Source organism: Daucus carota, chromosome 7 (genome assembly GCF_001625215.2).
Source record: "Daucus carota subsp. sativus chromosome 7, DH1 v3.0, whole genome shotgun sequence".
In the NCBI taxonomy this organism is placed as follows: domain Eukaryota; kingdom Viridiplantae; phylum Streptophyta; class Magnoliopsida; order Apiales; family Apiaceae; genus Daucus; species Daucus carota.
Window position 1 is genome coordinate 4,248,306 of NC_030387.2, and position 23,046 is coordinate 4,271,351.

The 23,046-nt window shown below is 34.6% G+C and overlaps 4 protein-coding genes across 4 annotated transcripts; 2 read left to right on the top strand and 2 right to left on the bottom strand.

Moving 5' to 3' along the window:
• Window positions 1-878: 878 nt before the first annotated feature.
• On the top strand, window positions 879-1,484 carry LOC135147799 (increased DNA methylation 1-like). The gene is made up of 2 exons (XM_064081386.1): window positions 879-930; window positions 1,081-1,484. Exons 1-2 carry the CDS (start codon window positions 879-881, stop codon window positions 1,482-1,484), a joined length of 456 nt encoding a protein of 151 aa, XP_063937456.1.
• Window positions 1,485-16,330: 14,846 nt separating this feature from the next.
• LOC135147800 (increased DNA methylation 1-like) lies at window positions 16,331-16,936 on the top strand. Its single transcript, XM_064081389.1, has 2 exons — window positions 16,331-16,382; window positions 16,533-16,936. The coding sequence occupies exons 1-2, from the start codon at window positions 16,331-16,333 to the stop codon at window positions 16,934-16,936; spliced, it is 456 nt and encodes a 151-aa protein (XP_063937459.1).
• A 762-nt stretch (window positions 16,937-17,698) lies between these two features.
• Window positions 17,699-18,076, bottom strand: LOC135147801 (increased DNA methylation 1-like). Its single transcript, XM_064081391.1, has one exon. It carries the CDS (start codon window positions 18,074-18,076, stop codon window positions 17,699-17,701), a length of 378 nt encoding a protein of 125 aa, XP_063937461.1.
• A 3,400-nt stretch (window positions 18,077-21,476) lies between these two features.
• Window positions 21,477-21,854, bottom strand: LOC135147802 (increased DNA methylation 1-like). The gene has a single exon (XM_064081395.1). It carries the CDS (start codon window positions 21,852-21,854, stop codon window positions 21,477-21,479), a length of 378 nt encoding a protein of 125 aa, XP_063937465.1.
• Window positions 21,855-23,046: the final 1,192 nt, after the last annotated feature.

Below are 23,046 nucleotides of genomic sequence, written 5' to 3' on the forward strand. Positions count from 1 at the left end.
AAGTCTTCAAGAGATTCTTCTTGAACATTAATAACAAGAAGCATGCTTTCATCTTTCTCCTCAACATTCTCATGTAGAAAATTTGAATTATCTTTTTCATCAACTCAAAAGTCCATTCTAGAACCTTTCAATAATATTCTAATTAATAAAAATATTAAATAAAGTTTAGCTTATTATTTTAACAGTTTTTGGCATGTTACACCGTCAGGAAAACCTAGCAGAGTATAGTTAATCAACTTGGATCGGTCAGATTCTGTCATTTCTGAAAACCTAAAGGTGGGACTAGTCTAGGTGTCTACAATAGAAAAAATTACAGGCAAAACTATTTTCTCAACACCAAGATTCGACAGCTTTTGTTCCCGCACATCCATCGGTGTCTTGCCCTTACCTAGTCTTCTATACTGAAATCGCAAAGCAATAAGGGGTACTTCTGCCGCTTTGTCTCCAAAAATTCTTACACTTGCAATTGTGACAACTTTAGTCATTTGCAACTGTGCAACCTTGTCTCCAAGGTTCTTTTACAGTCGGGAAACATTCATGCATCACAGTAACAACCTGATTCGGCTTTATGGTTGTCTTGACATTAATCACATTTTCCTCATTCTTTAAAATAGTCCAACTTAAATTATTGTCTCCAACCATAAATGTTTTTCCCAACAATTCATCAAGGCCAGCATATATGCCCTTGCACTTTTCACTACAAAAACATTTCTTTCTCTCTGGGTCTGCAACACAATACTCACCTAGGCACATTACATGAAACTATTGTTTGCATTGATCATACGTATTAGTAGGTTCTGAATCATCTCCTGAACACTTCTGACCACAAATTGTGCAACAACAAGTTGGGAAGTACCAAAACTCACTAGCAGAAACCAATGAAAAACCAAGACATTGTGGGTGGAAAGCAGATGTCTTGGTTTTTCAGAGGTTTCTGCTATAGAGTTTTGGTACTTCCCAACTTGTAGTTGCACAATGTGTGGCCAGAAGTGTCGAGGAGATGATTCAGAACCACTAATACATGTGATCAATGAAAACAAAAGTTTCATGTAAAGTGCCTAGGTGACTATTGTGTTGCAGACCTAGAGAGGAAGAAATTGTTTTGTGCGGAAAAGTGCAAGAGCATATATGCTCGCCTTGATGAATTGTTGGAAAAAACATTTATGGTTGGCGACAATAATTTAAGTTGGGCTATTTTAAACAATGAGGAAAATGTGATTAATGTCAAGACAACCACAAAGCTAAATGAGGCTCTTATTGTGATGCATGAATGTTTTCAGTCTGTAAAAGAACCTTGGAATGGGAAGGATGTTGCTGAAAATGTAATCTTTAGCAGGCCATCGAAGGTGAAACGATTAGATTATCGAGGCTTTTATGTTGTGATCTTGGAGAAAACGGCTGAAGTTCTCACAGTTGCAACTATAAGAATTTTTGGAGACAAAGTGGCAGAAGTACCCCCTTATTGCTATGCGATTTCAGTATAGAAGACTAGGTAAGTGCAAGACACTAATGGGTGTCCGGGAACAAAAGCTGTCGAATCTTGTTGTTGAGAAAAAAGTTTTACCATCAATTTCTTCTGTTGTAGACACCTCGACTAGTCCCCCGTTAGGTTTTCAGAAATGACAAGATCTGATGGATCCAAGTTGATTAACTATACTATGCTAGGTTTTCTTTAAAGTGTAACATGCCAAAAACTGTTAAAATAATAAGCTAAACTTTATTTAATATTTTTATCATTTAGAATATTATTGAAAGGTTCTAGAATGGACTTTTGAGTTGATGACATTTGCATTTCAAAATGGTTCATGTACCTATATTAAATATGGTGCATGTACTAGAAGTATTCTAATAGGTTCCATGTAGTCCTATGAATGGGACCATCTTCCAAGCTTTGTAAACATAAAAAAATTTCTTTTGAGTGTAATACATTTTTGAGTTTTATATATTTTGTGTGAGAAGTTGTGTGGATTATTGAGAACAAGTTTTCTCCCTTTAATCTCCAATAAATAATATATTTATATTCCTACAAAGTGCTATGAAGAGAAAGGTTTAAAGATGGCATCCAACAACAATATGTTGAAACCTCAACTTCCTCGTTTGATGGGAAAGAATTACAACCGATTGAGCATTCAAATAAAGATGTTATATGGCTCTCTATATCTTTGCACCGGTTTCATTATATATTTCCACCCATTGTATTTATACCTGTTTTATTAATACTCAAAAACTAATATATCTTAAAAATTATAAATGCAAAACACTCAAAATATAATATATCTCAGAAATTATATTATAATAAATCCAAAAGATTATTTACATTAGGAAGAAGTACAATATTAATTACAATCTCTCAACTAACTCGGTTACGTCAAACATTTTATGATCTTTGTGCACTCTCATTTTCTTGCATTTCCTAGTTGCCATCTGCCATGAATAAAATTGTTTATATTAGTACATATAAAGCATATAGAAAATTACTCTTCAAGAAAATATGAATTGCGAATATGAATTACCTGACAAGAGACATTCTAGAGTAAAAAACTGAGCACAAATCTCTCCATGATTTCCTTTTTTCCATAACTCTTGAAACCAAGATCCTACCAAATATAAAAGATAACGTGTTGAAACTTGTAAAATAGTGTTTCAGTTGTTTCTCTTACCACTTCTCAGTTCATGTTAGAATTTTTCGGAGAAAGCATGACTATGTCATACACGTACCTCATAACAAAATATCGACATTCTGTACTACCTACTTGTTGACGACACTATACATAAACAAGATTTAGTAAATAATAATTAAATAAATGAGGAAGAAAATAATGTAAACAAAAGAAAGTTATACCTCAAGCTCATGGGTGTAAGATATTAGTGTGTGTGCCCTAGAGTCAACACTAGATTATATTTTTCCGTTTAAAGACATATAATTATTAATATTGTTCTATTGATTATTCTTTTATAATTTATTATATCTTTATTTACTGCGATATAAATGTTAGATTATCAATGTCCTCGGGATATATTATGAATTCTATATTTCTAAGTAGGTGACTTAGAAATGAGATTATAGGAATAGTATTGATATTCCTATATATCCCCTAGTCGAGTATTATTATTATGGGACGGTGATAATACACTAAGACTAGTGGGTTTCGAAAATTCTTAATTTTTCACGATTAAAATTATTGATTCCGCTGTGTTATATGCCTCGAAACCCAACATAAAATACGTATATCTCATCAAATCACTTATTGAACTAGAATATATATATGAGTTGGGCTCCTTAGAAACTCATTCTCTTTAGAGTCCTTGGAGTCCCCTCTCAACACCGTTGGATCATATCCTAATCCTACAGTCTGAAGTACATAAGCATTTAATCTATTTTAAGTTTATAAAACTCTTTAATAAACAACCGTGCATATCACAACTGCTAATAACACGGGGATTGGCTCAACGGTTTTGATATATAAATTAATGGGAGCTGATATCCTGCAGATTCTTTGATCCTGCAAATTAGAGCTCGACTTTACTCTATAAAGCCCTACTTCGGTTTAGTTTCAGACGGCAAGACAACTACGCCTGCAGAACATCAACGGCTGTTAGGATTTATTGGTGATAGACTGCAGCGAACTTAACAATTTTTATGTACATTGATTTATATAATTAGAACTTACTGTCACAGCCAGAGTATGTCTTTGTAGTGTCTTGTTATCACTGTCAATTGTAATGTTTATATTCTTGGAAGAAGTTCAATTCACATTGTTCATGCCCCGAGACGCGAAGACCAATGAAAGCAAGAATAAAAGACTTCTACTATCAAGATGTTTGACAGCGGTTCTACACAAGACAGACAGTTGCAAGGTCCTGACAGCAAGTTTGTATTTGACAGCACCATTGGCTGAAGCTCCGCAGACACCAAGTTTCTGCTCTCATGACAGCAGAACACTGGCGTTCCTACCAAAGAGTACTCAGGAATCCACTGTCATCACAATCTTTGTTTGACAGCAAGTTCTGGTGTCCCCATGTCACTGTCGTCGGAGATCTTGGCTTAGATTTGATTCTACATCAAGTCAATCCTGTGGACGATAAAGATGTTCAACCTTAGGAATCCTGTGGAGATCTTTGTTTGACAGCTATCTGGAAAAGAGTCAAGTCACTATTCATTCACTTCGTTTGTACTCAAAATGGTATGTTCCTAGGTTGCTTTTCATAATGTAACAACTATTGATTAGCATTTTAGGAATGACACATGGGCTGTAATCTATAAAGTAGCCGCAAAAGCGAAATTCTACTTTATAGACCTGCAGAACCCGTGGTGCCCAAGTAAGGTTAAATTCTCATATAAGTATAGGAACCTTAACTTGAGCCGGTAAGCAATTTCAGAAAATCAAACAGAGTGAACACCCAGGGAGTGAAACACAAGTGTATTCCTTAAGATAACTGAAGCTCGAGAATTATTTTTCGACATTGTAGCAAAACAGCAAAATAAATAAACCATTTATTTTATGAAGTTAAACTACAGTGTTCATAACTTAGTTTGTAACTTTCTCTACTGATCCATTTAAATCTTTAATTAGTTGAATTGAGATTTGAATTTATCAGTATTGCATTCAACCCCCCTTCTGCAATACATTCGAGGACCAACAACGGCAATGAGCGACGGTATGCCCCTTTTCTTCAATTGCAGAATAACCCCCTTTTTTGTGCTTTTAATTGTCGTGGGTTGTATGTACACGGCTTAATTTGGGTTTGTCACTGATTAAGTTGTTTGCAATGTGTTGCACCTTTGTGGGGCCCACTAGTAGGGCAATGTGCTGCAATTCTATGTAAACATGATTCTTAATTTTGTGTTTTTCCTGTGTTGTTGATAGTTGTAGAGTATGTGTACAAATTGGGTTTGTTGATCAGCAAATATTGTTTATGATATATTATAAGTTACAGCATATTCCCCATTGAATGTACGAATAATGGACCGATTTGTGAACTGCAGTAACTAGGTGTGTCCTGCATAGTGTATTGTTTGTTAACATAGTTTTATGTATAGTGGAATGTTAAATGTTTGGCTGCTTGTATTTAGTTTTAGATAGAATGAAACCAGGGACAATGCACTGTATATTTTGCTTAATAGTGTGTTTTGTGTCCTGCATTTATGTAATTTTTGTATTGTCCAGTATGATAAAAAGGTAATGTGCCTATCTATGGTACTACAATACTTGGAATTATATCATTTATTTGAATAATGTTTTTATTTTCTGAATGCAGGACAAAGGAAAACGAGAATTAATCTTATCAGTTCACCTTGGTTGGATAGGTGGAAAAACCCTCCTAGTGGTGTACATGTCCAACCAAATGCCGGTAATGCCAAGTTGAGAGAAACTATAGAGCTGACTTAAAGCATAATTCTAAGAAGTGGAAGGAAACTACCAAGCAGAATTCTGAGAAGTGAAAGGAAACTACCAAGAATCCTTGCGGAGAACAAAAACTATGAAAACAAAAACCAAAGTGTTGAAAACTCAGAAGCTAATTCAAGTGGCGACGCGTCTAGTGATGAAGTTGAGTTCATGACCCCGGAAGAGAAGTTTGTTCATCACATGAGTGTGATGATGACAACACTAAGCACCTGAATATGGATCAGAATTACAGAAAAATAAAAAATAAAAAATGACGAGCACAGTTTGAGGCTCTGCCTTTTATAGGATGCATGGATTTCATTTGTTTAGACACTTCGATAGCATTGAAGTATATCGTATTGACTTAGCTCAAGCTCAAAACCTCTCCATTTGTTAAAGATGCCCAAAAACTGTTCATGAAAGTGAAAAAAATAATTGAACATACTTTTCACTAATGTGCCTTTGAATTGCAAATGAATTATTTTGGTTGTCCATGCCTCATGTTGCGGCTAGAGAATCATTCACTTCATGTAAACAAGAGTAATGTGAATTCTACAAGTAACCAAATACCATCATTCATTAAAATATAACAGAATCCTAGAGCCTATATTTCCTATTTGGTTGCACAAAATTTTGACCTTCTCGTACAAATAGTGCTCGCAATGTTTATCCTTCATCATTTGTTAGAACAGATTCAAGAACATATAAAATTAAATGAAAGATGAAGAAATATACAAAAAACATGTAAAGGTTCATTCATGTTTTATACAAACAACTTCTTCAAACATTCTTAACACGAAATCAAGTTTACGCCGGACGGTAAAAAAACTAAATAATATTTATTGTTCGTACAAAATCACGCAAGCGTACGTGGTCACAAGTAATATAGAATAAAATTCAGTTTGTTCCCACAGAGACTGGTGTATTCAAAAATATGCACTTATGCAACAATGTAAGGCTATTATTCAATGCTCGGACAGTTAACAAGTTGGTTGGTTTTATCTAACTTACTAATTAAACTCGAATTATTAAAACTAAGAATTATACTAAGTGATTAAACTGGATTACTTAAGAGAATAAAATATGGGACTCTAACTTCATTATATACTTCATTCAGAGTTAAGCCTTTATCGATATGTGATGGTTGATAACTAATCTGATAACACGAAACTGATACACGTTATCTTTGAATATACGTGCACCATATTGTTTCACATCCATAATTAAGATAGAAGGTAAACAGACACTAATTATGCTTAGACCTTATATGTCTATAAGATTTGAAAACATAACGGTTGAAGAACAAGTTATCTATCAAGATGACATAGGGCGATGCAAGATGGGTAAAATCACATCACAATTATGCATATCGAACACATAAACCTCTGTTCGCATCGCAAGTTCTAAATCAATATATCCACTGTCGCTTCAATAAAGATTAACACAACTCAGATGTTAGCTACGCATCCAAGAAGAATAAGCACAACCAATACGAAGAAATCAAACATTCATCACACAAACAATTAAGGCAAATCAACTACTGAAATCCATATATAAATCCGCTAGAATCCCACGATAATGATTAGTTCATAATCGAACTACTCATCATCATGGGTTCGAATGTAAACATGATAAGAATATGCCTAAAACAATATAATAGAACGAGATCAAGGTTAAGAAAACAAATCCGAAACAAGCATCCAAAAGTAACGCCTCCTTCGAAGAATACAAAGAAAACTATGAAGACTAGGTCTTCTCCTTGTAGTTGTCAAGTGCTCTCCAACTTGTTCCCATCTTCAAAACCCTCATAATCCTATTATATATATATATATATATATATATATATATATATATATATATATATATATATATATATATATATATATATATATATATGAACGGGCTCTTTTAAGTGTATTAAATACCAATTAGAAAACCCACAAAATATCAAATCCCGTTAGACCTCAAGGCCTTGAGATTCCATGTCAATCCCTTGAGTTCGCCCCTGAGCATCTTCTGTTCGAGTCAAGGCCTTGAGATTTTACATCAAGGCCTTGAGATTTTACATCAAGGCCTTGAGATTTCACCCTGAGTCTTCTGTTTCAGTCAAGGCCTTGAGACTTCACATAAAGGCCTTGAGAGTCTTCTGTTTAAGTCAAGGCCCTGAGATTTCACATCAAGGCCTTGAGATCCTGCTCTGCTTCCTTTGCACACTTTCGCACTCTATTTTCTGAACTCCAACCACCATGTAAGCCTAGAAAAGTCTATCCTCCCTCCATCTAGGTGCTCTACACACACCAACACAAAAACACATCAAACATACCAAATACTTGAGGCCAAATCATCAATTTAAGTCAAAACGAAGGCTTCCAAGTAGATATAAAATCCACTTATCATTTATAGAAATTACATAGTAGATCCTTTCTCATATAGTGTCATGATTCCTAAAGGAAGAGAAAGCTAAGAAAATTGAGTAATGATTCGATGTAAATCGAGAAGGAAATAAAGAAACGGCCACGAAACTAGAAAGGAAGTGAAGATGAATGCATGACATGTAATCTAACAAATGGCAAGTTAGATGAGAGTAAAATGGAGGGTCAGGATTGGGACTACGAAAACTCCAAAAAAAAGTGAGACTCCAAATAACTTATATATATATACATATATATATATATATATATATATATATATATATATATATATATATATATATATATATCAATGTTATCCTTTGCGGATAAATACAAGAGATAGTTAATTTTAAGATAGAAATTAAAGAGAAATGAATTGCGTCTATTAGTTCAGATTAAAATAAACACGACCCGGCATATATATATATATATATATATATATAAGTAATTTGATTAATAAAATAAATGATTATTTATATTTTATTTATTAACATAACGATAAGATTTCGGTAAAAGTTAATAAAGAAACATTTAAAAGATTTTTATTTTTAATTTTATCTTAGCCATTAACAACGAATCTCGGATAAATTTAGTCAAGCATGATTAAACTAATTTATTTTGTGATTACAGGATATAATTAAATTATTTTTCTAGATTTAATTTTAATTTCCATATTTTAACAAACTATTTTTTTTTTGAAATTGTGACTTACAAATTAAAAAGAAGATTAGGCATATGAATAAATTAATTTATACTAATTGTTTATATTTTCCACTATTAGAATTTAAAATTTTTTGCAACAAGGCCCAGCCCACCTAGTGGGCTACTTATAATTACCCATGACATTTGTGACCTATTTTTTCTGAAGGAAAACCTAATCTATGTAGCCGCACTCTCCCGATCTCCAATCTCTTCTCATATCATGAGCTTCTCATCTCGTGATTCATCTCACAACTTCTCATCTCGTGATTCATCTCACCTTGCAGATTGTTTTACAGAAAAACCTTAATCTTGGTAGCCTCCCTCTCTGGATCTTTTCTCATCTCATGGGCTTCTCATCTGGTGGTTCATCTCACCTTGCACATTGTTTTACTGTATGTGGTATACGTTTATACTCTTTATAATTTTAAATATACCACATGAACATATATAACAATATATGGTCCTGGCATGCTTGGTAAACATTTGTGTGTTAGTAGTCTTCATTTCTCTAGTTCTTACTTAAATGATTGTATATTTCGCCTATACATATATAATGAATTTGTTATGAACTTTCATCTCTTGATTATATATGTATTCTAATTTTAATATTTTGTATTATAATTTAATGAATTTATTATAAAATATGTTTGATTCTTGGGTATATAAAAAAACTGGGATTTAAATAGTTTTATAAAAGAATAAGATTATTGCTTCTCGGCATCATTATACAAAATCGAAAATTGTAATAGTCCTAAAGACTTTTTATTTTTATGTCCATAAGTGAATCGAGAGCATTTAATATTTTTTTCACTTATTTTTATTGTTCTTGAAACTTTGTGTGAGTGCTTTTGAATATTACACATTAATATACATGCTACCTCATATTTTAGATCAAACTAAAGACTAATTACTTGTTTACTTATTTGTAGAAACTCTCCTCATATTGTTGATGAAAAATAATGAAGAAAATGCTCCAGTATCCTCTCCAATAATCTCCAGGTATTAGGCTTAATACAAACTTAGTAGTATATTTTTGGTATAACATTAATTTTATTTATAACATTATAATAGTACTATATTTTTTCTTCTAACATCAACTTTTAGTTTTCAATTAGACCTTAATGGTATACAGATCGACTTTGTTCTGCACAATTATTGGGGCATTATAGTTGATACATAGTATAACACTTGGATAGATATGTAAATGTGCTTAAAATTTCATTTTTAGTAGTAGGATATCCTATGTTAAAGCCGATTATTTTTATGATGAACTATGTTAATAAATATTTTTTGTTTTATGCTTAAAAGGTGTTCCAAACAAAGTGATTATGACATATTTTGTAGCGGAGTTTGTTGGTTTGGCGTAATCAATGTCATTATTTTTATACATCACATATATCCCAATTTTGTAACGACTTCTCATCAACTTTAAATACAAAAAAAATATGGTGCAGGCAATTGGATATCTATTCCTAGAAGTGCTCGCATATACATACGTTAAAGTTTGTAATTTTCTTTTACATTTTTAAACCATATAGCTCATTTTATTAGTTTTGTTGGTGTGTCCATATGTGTGTGTTATTTAACCTTTTGATGAATACCGTAGGTTTAAACAAGTGCCATAAGAGTTGTAGACTTTGGTGGAAAAGGATTATCAAAATCGAGGCCACCAGTATAGAATAGGCCTTTAGAGTTGGTCAAATTAGGCATTTTGTTTCGACATTTCAACATAGTATATGAATGCGATGCTATATGTAGGCCCTATTGAGTCGTGTAAACCGCCGACACTTATAATCTATTTACGTTGGTCAAATGGAGACGCATAAGAAACATTAACCGTAGGGTATGCTTATATCATCGCCTAGTCTAAATGTTGTCGCTTAAATATGATTTTCTTGCGTCGCGTAGTCAAAAAGCCGACGCTAAAGAATGAGTTTATAGCATCGGGCAGTCAAAATGCCGTCGCTTAAAGTCATCCTTACTGTGTCAGTTATTTTCAAAATGTTGTCGCTAAAAGTTTGACTTATAGTGTTGGTTATTTTGAAAATGTCGTCGCTTAAAGTCTATTTTTAAAAAATATTATATTTGTATATATACGCATAATTGATATATTATATTATATATGTTCTTAACATGCTCATCCTTAATCCTTAATTCATGTAAAGAAATCCAAATGAAAGTACAAAAAGACAAGAAAGCGAAATTAAACTTAAATAAAACAAATTTAATTAGGAATATGCATCTATTACATCAATTAGAATATACAATATTGAAACCATATTACAGCCCATAGTTCTTTTTTGAAACTATATATCAAAACTGAGAAAGTCCAGGAAATCCATTAATTAGTTGGAGTCTTTCTTCACTCATGCTTTTCGCCAAAAATTTGTACTCGCCTTCATACACTGTCCATCCGCATAAGTCGAGTACATGCATACAAATGAGTTCTATGATTACGAATACATATGTAAGTTAATTAATTTGTAACGGTAACTCAGAATGAAAAAATTAATTTAGTTCATCTAATAAGTTGTTATTATACCAGATTATATATATTCAACATTAAAAAATTCAGCCCACAACTCTCGAACCTCATTGATTACCTTCGTTGTATACCTCCTTGAACCAAGACCCTTGCAATTGAAGATGATAACATATTGACACGATAACATATTGAGACAAATATTGAGTTTAATATTCCTAAAAGAATATTAAATGTTGCAATTAATCCGTTACTAATATATTTGGGTGACAACCTTCAAAAATATGAAGCATTATGTTTGTTCTTGTGATCTGTGCTGGCCTAGTTATTTGTGTTACCTGTCTTTCTCCAAATTCATTTTTTTCTGGCCAACTAGCTAGTTAGTATGTCTAAAATGTAACATGCCTGTCTACATATATAAATCTCTGAGCATCTCTGAGCATCTGACTAAATAAGGCCTATGATATCGATTTGAAACACTTAAAGGTAATTAATGTAACTCTATAAGAGCAGTCAAGCTTGGTTAAAACAACAGATCTACAATATTTTTTTCTTCAGACATTAACAAATATAATATAAGGAACTTTGTAATGTACAATATTTAATAATTAATGTAAGTGTTAGGCCTTGGGTAATTAGATAAAATTTTGTAGAGGTAAAGAATTGCTACAGGTTTGCCGCAAGTTCACAATTACTTGATTTGACGGATTATTTTTCCATCATCACGGAAAATTATGAGCCAATATGAAGCTCTCGCTGCTGAGGAGAACATTAAAGCAGTTCTGGAGAAAGTAAGGAATAAGACCTCAGAGGAGCCTGATGCAGTTGTATTCAAAGCACATGCATGAAGGGTGTTTTCGGCAGTGCCGACGACAAATTAAGGCTGCAAGTAGCAAGGCAGAAATGGCTATAAGTCATTCGCGAGCCATAATGGAGTCTCTAGGAAACAATGTCATGACGGGTAAAATGTCATTTAATTATACTTCTTATGCTAACTTATCATGTTTTCTATTATTCCTGAAAATGGCGTGAAACAAATGTTACATGCGTGCAGTATCACTTTTTTGATGTATATGTAGGTTTCCAAGTTTTTGCAAAGAAAGTTAAAATGCAATAAATATGAATCCTAATTCTTTATATATTTGTATATAAGGTAATCATTTTTGATTATGTATGTGTGCAAAATGTTAACTCTTGATGGGGTTCGGGTAGACCCAATCGGTTCGGAACGCGTCAGGTATCCATCGGGTCGGGTAAAACTGCCTTTGTACCTCTATCATTTATTGTTATCAAAACTCTGTAAGTATGTATAAGTATACATAAACACACATAAGTACACATACATCTATTGTTCTCTAAGTAATATAAACACATACGAAAAGTACAGACCCAAATTGGCTTCATACCCAAATCACAAATAAAAGACAACATATATACTAGAAACATACTTAACAACTCAAATGGTCCTATTACTGTCCTTTAGTGTTATAGAATGAGACTATCCTGATCCTTCGAGCAGGTACATGGAAACCAGTGTCCTGATCCTGCCAGCAGTTTTTGTAGAAATATAAATATATTCTCATTAAATATTAAATAAATTTTAGCATATTATTTTAACTCCCCTTAAGCTAAACTTTTTCTCATGCCAAGTTCTTCTTCGACTCCTTGAAAATGTCCGGCCTCAAAGGTTTGGTAAAGATATCTCTAATTTGCTCTTATGACTTGCAATATTTAATCACAACTTCTCTTTTCTTCACCAAATCTCGAATAAAATGATATTTGATTCTTATATGCCTGCTCTTCCCATATTTTCTTTGAGTGCTATAGACTTGCTATCACAATATATAATTGGACTTTCTTTTCTGGCATGCTTTAGGTCTTCGAACACCTATGTGATCCATAAAGCTAAGCAACTAGCTAGTGACAAACAAATATATTCCACCTCCGCCGTTGAGAGAGCCACAACTTGTTGTTTCTTTGACATCCATGTAATTGCACTTGAGCCTATGAAGAAAACATTGTCTGAAGTACTTTTACTATCATCAACACTCTCTGCCCCGTATCTATCGCAATATCCAATCACCTTGGAGTCTTTTTTCTTTTGATAGTAAAGTCCATCACCAAGTATTCCTTAAACATACCTCAAAATTCTTTTCCGGGCCTCCCGATGTGTCTTCTTTGGTTGCTCCATGAATTTACTAATCAAACTAACACCATAGGTGATATCCGGCCCAGTGGCAGTCAAGTATATCAAACTCCCCACAAGACTTCTATAGAATGTTGGATCAACATATTTAGAGTCGTCATCCTTACTTAGCTTCAATCAAACTTTAACGGGAGTACAAAGTGGTTTCGCATCTTCCAGTCAAAATTTCTTCATCAAATCTTCCTTTCGAAATTTCTTCATCAAATCCCTTGCATCTTATTCCTGAGAGAAAAAAATTTTATTTTCCATCTTGCTTCACCGCAATACCAAGAAAGTAGTGAAGTAAGCCTAAATCAGGCATCTCAAATTCTCGCATCATATTCTTCTTGAATTCTTCGATGTCATCATGATTGTTTCCCGCAAAAATTAGATCATCAACATATAGGCCAATGATGAGAATATTATCTTTGTTCTCCTTGATGTAAAGTGTATGCTCAAATGGACACCTTTTGAAACCCATCTTCATAAAATAATTATCTATACGGCTATACCATGCACGCGGGACTTGCTTTAGGCCATACAAAGCCTTCTTCAACCGATAGACTTTATTCTCCTCATTCTTGTGCACATGGCTTGGTGGTTGATCTATATACACCTCTTCTTGTAAGACTCCATTCAAAAAGGCAGATTTAACATCCATTTGGTGAACTTGCCACTTGTTTTGAGCTGCCAAAGAAAGTATCAAACGAATTGTTTTAAGGCGTGCCACGGGAGCAAAGATATCTTTGTAATCAACACCATACTTTTTCTTGTAACCTTTTACCTCCAATCACGCCTTATGTTTCTCAACTTCACCTTGTGCATTTAGCTTTGTTTTTTAAATCCACTCGACTCCAATGGCTTTCTTCCCTTTGGGTGCTTCAACTAACTCCCATCTCTGATTTCTTTCAATTGAATCGATTTCTTGATCCATGGCGTGTCTCTATTCATTTTCTTCAGTGGCATCTTGAACTTTCTTTCTCTTTCTTCCATTCCCACGAAGCTTCCTCATTGAAAATTACATCATGGATAATTATAACATTCCTTGTGAGGGGATTTTATAATTTGTATGCCTTAAAAGCTTCACTATAGCCAACAAAGTTGCATTTTTCATATTTATCGTCAAGTTTTCCTTCCTTTTCATCGGGTACATGAGAGTAACTATTAATAGGTACACTTTTAATAGGTGAATGATTAAGAACATAACATGCACATGCCACTGCTTCGGCCCAAAAACATCTTAGGCAAGCTACTTCTTTTCAACATACTCCGGACAAGCTCCATAATTATTCGGTTCTTCCTCTCGGCCACCCCATTTTGTTGAAGGGTTGAAGGTACCGTTAGTTGGTGACAAATTCCATGCTTCCTTAAGAAACTTCCAAATTTTCGTGGGACATATATTCACCACCACGATCAGATCTTAGTGTCTTTAAAGAACACCCACTTTCTTTCTCCACAAATGCTCTAAAATCTTTAAATATTTCATATACTTGAGACTTTTCTTTGAGAAAATAACCCATATCTTACGGCTATAGTCATCAATAAAAGTGAGGAAATAAAGACTACCTCCAATAGAGTTTCTGCGCATAGGTCCATATAAATCTGAATGTACCAACTCCAAAGGTTTTTTAGCTCGCCATGCCTTGCCTTTTGGAAATGGATCTCGATGATGCTTGCGAAAAACACAATCTTCACACACTTGATCTTGCCTTTAAATACTTGGGATGCCTGTCACCATATGGCCTTTACACATCTTAGATAGAGTGATAAAACTCAAGTGATTATATCAAAGATGCCAAAGACAAGACTTATCATTCACAATATTAGCAAAGCATGGAAGAGACTCACTTCGAATTTACAATGGAAACATTTTGGTTGATGTCATCTTTACTCTCGCAACAAGGACCCCATTTTTATCTTTGATCTCACAAAAATCATCTTTAAAATTTACATCATGCCCCTTTATTAGAGGTTGCGCAACACTTAAAAGATTATTTTTAGGATCGGGAACATAATAAAAGCTAGAGATATAATTTGTACCTTGCTTTGTTCGGATAGGAACATCACCACAACCTTTGACAATAAGCCTTTTGTTGTCCCCCGTCTTTACTTCTCGTTGAACACTTTCATCAAAATTCACAAAGCAATTTTTATTTCCAGTCATGTGGTTACTACAACCACTATCGATATACCAAAAGTCTTCAAGAGATTCTTCTTGAACATTAATAACAAGAAGCATGCTTTCATCTTTCTCCTCAACATTCTCATGTAGAAAATTTGAATTATCTTTTTCATCAACACAAAAGACTATCAACTCAAAAGTCCATTCTAGAACCTTTCAATAATATTCTAAAGAATAAGAATATTAAATAAAGTTTAGCTTATTATTTTAACAGTTTTTGGCATGTTACACCGTGAGGAAAACCTAGGAGAGTATAGTTAATCAACTTGGATCGGTCAAATCTTGTCATTTCTGAAAACCTAAAGGGGGGACTAGTCTAGGTGTCTACAACAAAAGAAATTGCAGGCAAAACTATTTTCTCAACACCAAGATTTGACCGCTTTTGTTCCCGCACATCCATCAGTGTCTTGCACTTACCTAGTCTTCTATACTGAAATCGCAAAGCAATAAGGGGTACTTCTGCAACTTTGTCTCCAAAAATTCTTACACTTGCAACTGTGACAACTTTAGTCGTTTTCTCTAAGATCACAACATAAAAGCCTCGATAATCTAACCGTTTCACCTCCGATGGCCTGCTAAAGATTACATCTTCAGCAACATCCTTCCCATTCCAAGGTTCTTTTACAATCTGGAAACATTCATGCATCATAGTAACAGACTGATTCAGCTTTATGGTTGTCTTGACATTAATCTCATTTTCCTCATTCTTTAAAATAGTCCAACTTAAATTATTGTCCCCAACCATAAATGTTTTTCCCAACAATTCACCAAGGCCAGCATATATGCCCTTGCACTTTTCACTACAAAAACATTTCTTTCTCTCTGGGTCTGCAACACAATACTCACCTAGGCACATTACATGAAACTGTTGTTTGCATTGATCATACGTATTAGTTGGTTCTGAATCATCTCCTGAACACTTCTGACCACAAATTGTGCAACAACAAGTTGGGAAGTACCAAAACTCACTAGCAGAAACCAATGAAAAACCAAGACATTGTGGGTGGAAAGCAGATGTCTTGGTTTTTAAGAGGTTTCTGCTATAGAGTTTTGGTACTTCCCAATTTGTAGTTGCATAATGTGTGGCCACAAGTGTCGAGGAGATGATTCAGAACCACTAATACGTGTGATCAATGAAAACAAAAGTTTCATGTAAAGTGCCTAGGTGACTATTGTGTTGCAGATCTAGAGAGGAATAAATGGTTTTGTACGGAAAAGTGCAAGGGCATATATGCTCGCCTTGGTGAATTGTTGGGAAAAACATTTATGGTTGGGGACAATAATTTAAGTTGGGCTATTTTAAACAATGAGGAAAATGTGATTAATGTCAACACAACCACAAAGCTAAATGAGGTTCTTAGTGTGATGCATGAATGTTTTCAGTCTGTAAAAGAACCTTGGAATGGGAAGGATGTTGCTGAAAATGTAATCTTTAGCAGGCCATCGAAGGTGAAACGATTAGATTATCGAGGCTTTTATGTTGTGATCCTAGAGAAAACGGCTGAAGTTCTCACAGTTGCAACTATAAGAATTTTTGGAGACAAAGTGGCAGGAGTACCCCCTTATTGCTATGCGATTTCAGTATAGAAGACTAGGTAAGTGCAAGACACTAATGGATGTCTGGGAACAAAAGCTGTCAAATCTTGGTGTTGAGAAAATAGTTTTGCCAAGATCTGATGGATCCAAGTTGATTAACTATACTCTGCTAGGTTTTCTTTACAGTGTAACATGACAAAAACTGTTAAAATAATAAGCTAAACTTTGTTTAATATTTTTATCATTTACAATATTATTGAAAGGTTCTAGAAATGGACTTTTGAGTTGATGACATTTGCATTTCAAAATGGTTCATGTACGTATATTAAATATGGTGCATGTACTAGAAGTATTATACTAGGTTCCATGTAGTCCTATAAATGGGACCATCTTCCAAGCTTTGTAAACATAAAAAAAAAAATTCTTTTGAGTGTAATACATTTTTGAGTTTTATATATTTTGTGTGAGAAGTTGTGTGGATTATTGAGGAAAAGTTTTCTCTCTTTAATCTCCAACAAATAATATATTTATATTCCTACAAAGTGGTATGAAGAGAAAGGTTTAAAGATGGCATCCAACAACAATATGTTGAAACCTCAACTTCCTCGTTTGACGGGAAAGACTATCAACTCAAAAGTCCATTCTAGAACCTTTCAATAATATTCTAAATAACAAAAATATTAAATAAAGTTTAGCTTATTATTTTAACAGTTTTTGGCATGTTACACCATGAGGAAAACCTAGGAGAGTATAGTTAATCAACTTGGATCGGCCAGATCTTGTCATTTCTGAAAACCTAAATGGGGGACTAGTCTACGTGTCTACAACAGAAGAAATTGGAGGCAAAACTATTTTCTCAACACCAAGATTCGACAGCTTTTGTTCCCGCGCATCCATAAGTGTCTTGCACTTACCTAGTCTTCTATACTGAAATCGCAAAGCAATAAGAGATACTTCTGCCACTTTGTCTCCAAAAATTCTTACACTTGCAAGTGTGACAACTTCAGTCATTTTCTCTAAGATCACAGCATAAAAGCCTCGATAATCTAATCGTTTCACCTCCGATGGCCTGCTAAAGATTATATCTTCAGCAACATCCTTCCCATTCCAAGGTTCTTTTACAGACGGGAAACATTCATGCATCACAGTAACAGCCTGATTCACCTTTATGGTTGTCTTGACATTAATCATATTTTCCTCATTCTTTAAAATAGTCCAACTTCAATTATTGTCCCCAACCATAAATGTTTTTCCCAACAATTCACCAAGGTCAGCATATATGCCCTTGCACTTTTCACTACAAAAACATTTCTTTCTCTCTGGGTCTGCAACACCATACTCACCTAGGCACATTACATGAAACTGTTGTTTGCATTGATCACACGTATTAGTTAGTTCTGAATCATCTCCTGAACACTTCTGACAATGCAACAAGTTGGGAAGTACCAAAACTCACTAGCAGGAACCTCTAACAAACCAAGACATTGTGGGTGGAAAGTAGATGTGCACTAATCACATAATATTAAATCTCTTATTTCCAAAAACTAAGCAAAATTCATCATGTGGACTTTGTTGCATAGTCTCACTTACTGAACCAATTTTGCTGTCATTCGCTTTCATCTTGATTCATTTCACTTTGTTGTCAAGAGCTCCCATTTCCTCCTCGACTTGCATTAGAGATCTTTCGTCTTCAAGAAATAAATGGGCTGCAAGTATGTAATAAGTACTCTTCTGATGATACTTAAAAAGACTAAGATTGAAGATACCCTCACAGCAAGAACAATCAACCCCTTCATTAGTCACCATTCCTTCTCCCATCACACTACTATCTTTTTTCCTGTAATACACTTTTGCCGAAGGTTTAATCACTCCACTTCTAAGACACAGACCAAATTTACCCCTGACCTCCCTCTTCCACCAGCCTTCCTCTTATTACCCCTATTCGACACCTTAGAATCTTTCCTTCCGGGCACAAACAAGTCACTAGAACTATGCTCCTCCAATTCAGTATACCAGTTATATTCTCACTGTCTGATTCCCTGCACAATTCGTTATAAAATTCTGCAAACTTTTCTTCTTGAGACAAAGTATCCTCAACCAAAGCATCATCTTTTACCTTCCCTATCATGCAAGCCAACATCCTTTCCCCATAAACATCACCAGAACTCATTCGTCACTTGTTGCTTGTCGAAGCATATATCAACACTTACTTTTCCAGATTCTAATTCAACAGCATTATCAATTTTTTCCACACACTCTGATTCAAGAACATCATCATCATGAGTTAATTCCACATTCTTTGATCCAAGAACATTAGCACCCAACTTTGATTGGCATGTTACTAAGTTTTCCCAACAGTGTAATGCTCTTGGATCAAAGAAAGTGGAAAGAACTCATGATGATAATGTTCTTGAATCAGAGCGTGTTTAAAGAATTGATAATGATGTTGAATTAGAATCTGGAAAAGTAAGTGTTGATGCTTCGACAAGCAAGAAGAGACGGCTGAGTTCAGGTGATATTTATTGGGAAAAGATGTTGGCTTGCATGAAAGGGAAGGTAGAAGATGATGCTTTGGTTGAGGATACTTTGTCTGAAGAAGAAATTAATTTTTTCAAAATTTTGTAACAAATTGTGCAGGGAATCAGACAGTGAGAATATAATTGGTGTCACTGAATCAAATGAGAATAATTCTAATGACTTGTTTGTGCCCGGACGGAAGGATTTTAAGGTGTCGAATGGGGATAGAAAGAGGAAGGATGGTGGAAGGGGGAGGTCGGGGGTAAATTGGCTCTGTTTCTTAGAAGTGGAGTGATTAAACCTTTGACAAAATTATATTACAGAAAAAAAGATAGTAGTGTGATGGGAGAAAGAATGATGACTAGTGAAGGGGTTGATTGTTCTTGTTGTGAGGGTGTCTTCAATCTTAGTCTTTTTTAGTATCATGTGAAGAGTACTTATCACAAACTTGAAGCCCATATATTTCTTAAAGACGGAAGAGATCTAATGAGAATCGAGCAGGAAATGGGAGCTCTTGACAACAAAGTGAAAGGAATCAAGACGAAAGCGAATGACATCAAAAATGGTTCAGTAAGTGAGACTATGCAACAAAGTCCACATGATTGATTTTGCTTAGTTTGTTGGGAAATAGGAGATTTAATATTATGTTATCAGTGCACATCTGCTTTCCACCCACAATGTCTTGGTTTGTCAGAGGTTTCTGCTATAGAGTTTTGGTACTTCCCAACTTGTAGTTGCACAATGTGTGGCCAGAAGTGTCCAGAAGATGATTCAGAACCACTAATACGTGTGATCAATGAAAACAAAAGTTTCATGTAAAGTGCCTAGGTGACTATTGTGTTGCAAATCTAGAGAGGAAGAAATGGTTTTGTACGGAAAAGTGCAAGGGCATATATGCTCGCCTTGGTGAATTGTTGGGAAAAACATTTATGGTTGGGGATAATAATTTAAGTTGGGCTATTTTAAACAATGAGGAAAATGTGATTAATGTCAACACAACGACAAAGCTAAATGAGGCTCTTATTGTGATGCATGAATGTTTTCAGTCTGTAAAAGAACCTTGGAATGGGAACGATGTTGCTGAAAATGTAATCTTCAGCAGGCCATCGAAGGTGAAACGATTAGATTATCGAGGCTTTTATGTTGTGATCTTGGAGAAAACGGCTGAAGTTCTCACAGTTGCAACTATAAGAATTTTTGGAGACAAAGTGGCAGAAGTACCCCCTTATTGCTATGCGATTTCAGTATAGAAGACTAGGTAAGTGCAAGACACTAATGGATGTCTGGGAACAAAAGCTGTCAAATCTTGGTGTTGAGAAAATAGTTTTGCCATCAATTTCTTCTGTTGTAGACACCTGGACTAGTCCCCCCCCCCCCTTAGGTTTTCAGAAATGACAAGATCGGATGGATCCAAGTTGATTAACTATACTCTTCTAGGTTTTCTTTATAGTGTAACATGCCAAAAACTGTTAAAATAATAAGCTAAACTTTATTTAATATTTTTATCATTTACAATATTATTGAAAGGTTCTAGAATGGACTTTTGAGTTGATGACATTTGCATTTCAAAATGGTTCATGTACCTATATTAAATATGGTGCATGTACTAGAAGTATTCTACTAGGTTCCATGTAGTCCTATAAATGGGAACATCTTCCGAGCTTTGTAAACGTAAAAAAAATTTCTTTTGAGTGTAATACATTTTTGAGTTTTATATATTTTGTGTGAGAAGTTGTGTGGATTATTGAGAAAAAGTTTTCTCTCTTTAATCTCGAACAAATAATATATTTATATTCCTACAAAGTGGTATGAAGAGAAAGGTTTAAAGATGGCATCCAACAACAATATGTTGAAACCTCAACTTCCTCGTTTGACGGGAAAGACTATCAACTCAAAAGTCCATTCTAGAACCTTTCAATAATATTCTAAATAACAAAAATATTAAATAAAGTTTAGCTTATTATTTTAACAGTTTTTGGCATGTTACACCGTGAGGAAAACCTAGGAGAGTATAGTTAATCAACTTGGATCGGTCAGATCTTGTCATTTCTGAAAACCTTAATGGGGGACTAGTCTACGTGTCTACAACAGAAGAGATTGGAGGAAAAACTATTTTCACAACACCAAGATTCGACAGCTTTTGTTCCCGCGCATCCATAAGTGTCTTGCACTTACCTAGTCTTCTATACTGAAATCGCAAAGCAATAAGGGATACTTCTGCCACTTTGTCTCCAAAAATTCTTACACTTGCAAGTGTGACAACTTCAGTCATTTTCTCTAAGATCACAGCATAAAAGCCTCGATAATCTAATCGTTTCACCTCCGATGGCCTGCTAAAGATCATATCTTCAGCAACATCCTTCCCATTCCAAGGTTCTTTTACAGACGGGAAACATTCATGCATCACAGTAACAGCCTGATTCACCTTTATGGTTGTCTTGACATTAATCATATTTTCCTCATTCTTTAAAATAGTCCAACTTCAATTATTGTCCCCAACCATAAATGTTTTTCCCAACAATTCACCAAGGTCAGCATATATGCCCTTGCACTTTTCACTACAAAAACATTTCTTTCTCTCTGGGTCTGCAACACCATACTCACCTAGGCACATTACATGAAACTGTTGTTTGCATTGATCACACGTATTAGTTAGTTCTGAATCATCTCCTGAACACTTCTGACAGTGCAACAAGTTGGGAAGTACCAAAACTCACTAGCAGGAACCTCTAACAAACCAAGACATTGTGGGTGGATAGTAGATGTGCACTAATCACATAATATTAAATCTCTTATTTCCAAAAACTAAGCAAAATTCATCATGTGGACTTTGTTGCATAGTCTCACTTACTGAACCATTTTTGCTGTCATTCGCTTTCATCTTGATTCATTTCACTTTGTTGTCAAGAGCTCCCATTTCCTCCTCGACTTGCATTAGAGATCTTTCGTCTTCAAGAAATAAATGGGCTGCAAGTATGTAATAAGTACTCTTCTGATGATACTTAAAAAGATTAAGATTGAAGACACCCTCACAGCAAGAACAATCAACCCCTTCATTAGTCACCCTTCCTTCTCCCATCACACTACTATCTTTTTACCTGTAATACACTTTTGCCGAAGGTTTAATCACTCCACTTCTAAGACACAGACCAAATTTACCCCTGACCTCCCTCTTCCACCAGCCTTCCTCTTATTACCCCTATTCGACACCTTAGAATCTTTCTTTCCGGGCACAAACAAGTCACTAGAACTATGCTCCTCCAATTCAGTGTACCAGTTATATTCTCACTGTCTGATTCCCTGCACAATTCGTTATAAAATTCTGCAAACTTTTCTTCTTGAGACAAAGTATCCTCAACCAAAGCATCATCTTTTACCTTCCCTATCATGCAAGCCAACATCTTTTCCCCATAAACATCACCAGAACTCATTCGTCTCTTGTTGCTTGTCGAAGCATATATCAACACTTACTTTTCCAGATTCTAATTCAACAGCATTATCAATTTTTTCCACACACTCTGATTCAAGAACATCATCATCATGAGTTAATTCCACATTCTTTGATCCAAGAACATTAGCACCCAACTTTGATTGGCATGTTACTAAGTTTTCCCAACAGTGTAATGCTCTTGGATCAAAGAATG

What these genes read in the sequence shown, in the direction of transcription:
- LOC135147802 (XM_064081395.1), bottom strand. Translation starts at nt 21,854, where the DNA reads ATGATTAATGTCAAGACAACCATAAAGGTGAATCAGGCTGTTACTGTG.
- LOC135147801 (XM_064081391.1), bottom strand. Translation starts at nt 18,076, where the DNA reads ATGATTAATGTCAAGACAACCATAAAGGTGAATCAGGCTGTTACTGTG.
- LOC135147800 (XM_064081389.1), top strand. Translation starts at nt 16,331, where the DNA reads ATGAAAAACCAAGACATTGTGGGTGGAAAGCAGATGTCTTGGTTTTTA. An exon ending in GATGTCTTGGTTTTTAAGAG is followed by an intron (nt 16,383 to 16,532) that starts GTTTCTGCTATA and finishes ATTGTGTTGCAG; the next exon opens with ATCTAGAGAGGAATAAATGG.
- LOC135147799 (XM_064081386.1), top strand. Translation starts at nt 879, where the DNA reads ATGAAAAACCAAGACATTGTGGGTGGAAAGCAGATGTCTTGGTTTTTC. An exon ending in GATGTCTTGGTTTTTCAGAG is followed by an intron (nt 931 to 1,080) that starts GTTTCTGCTATA and finishes ATTGTGTTGCAG; the next exon opens with ACCTAGAGAGGAAGAAATTG.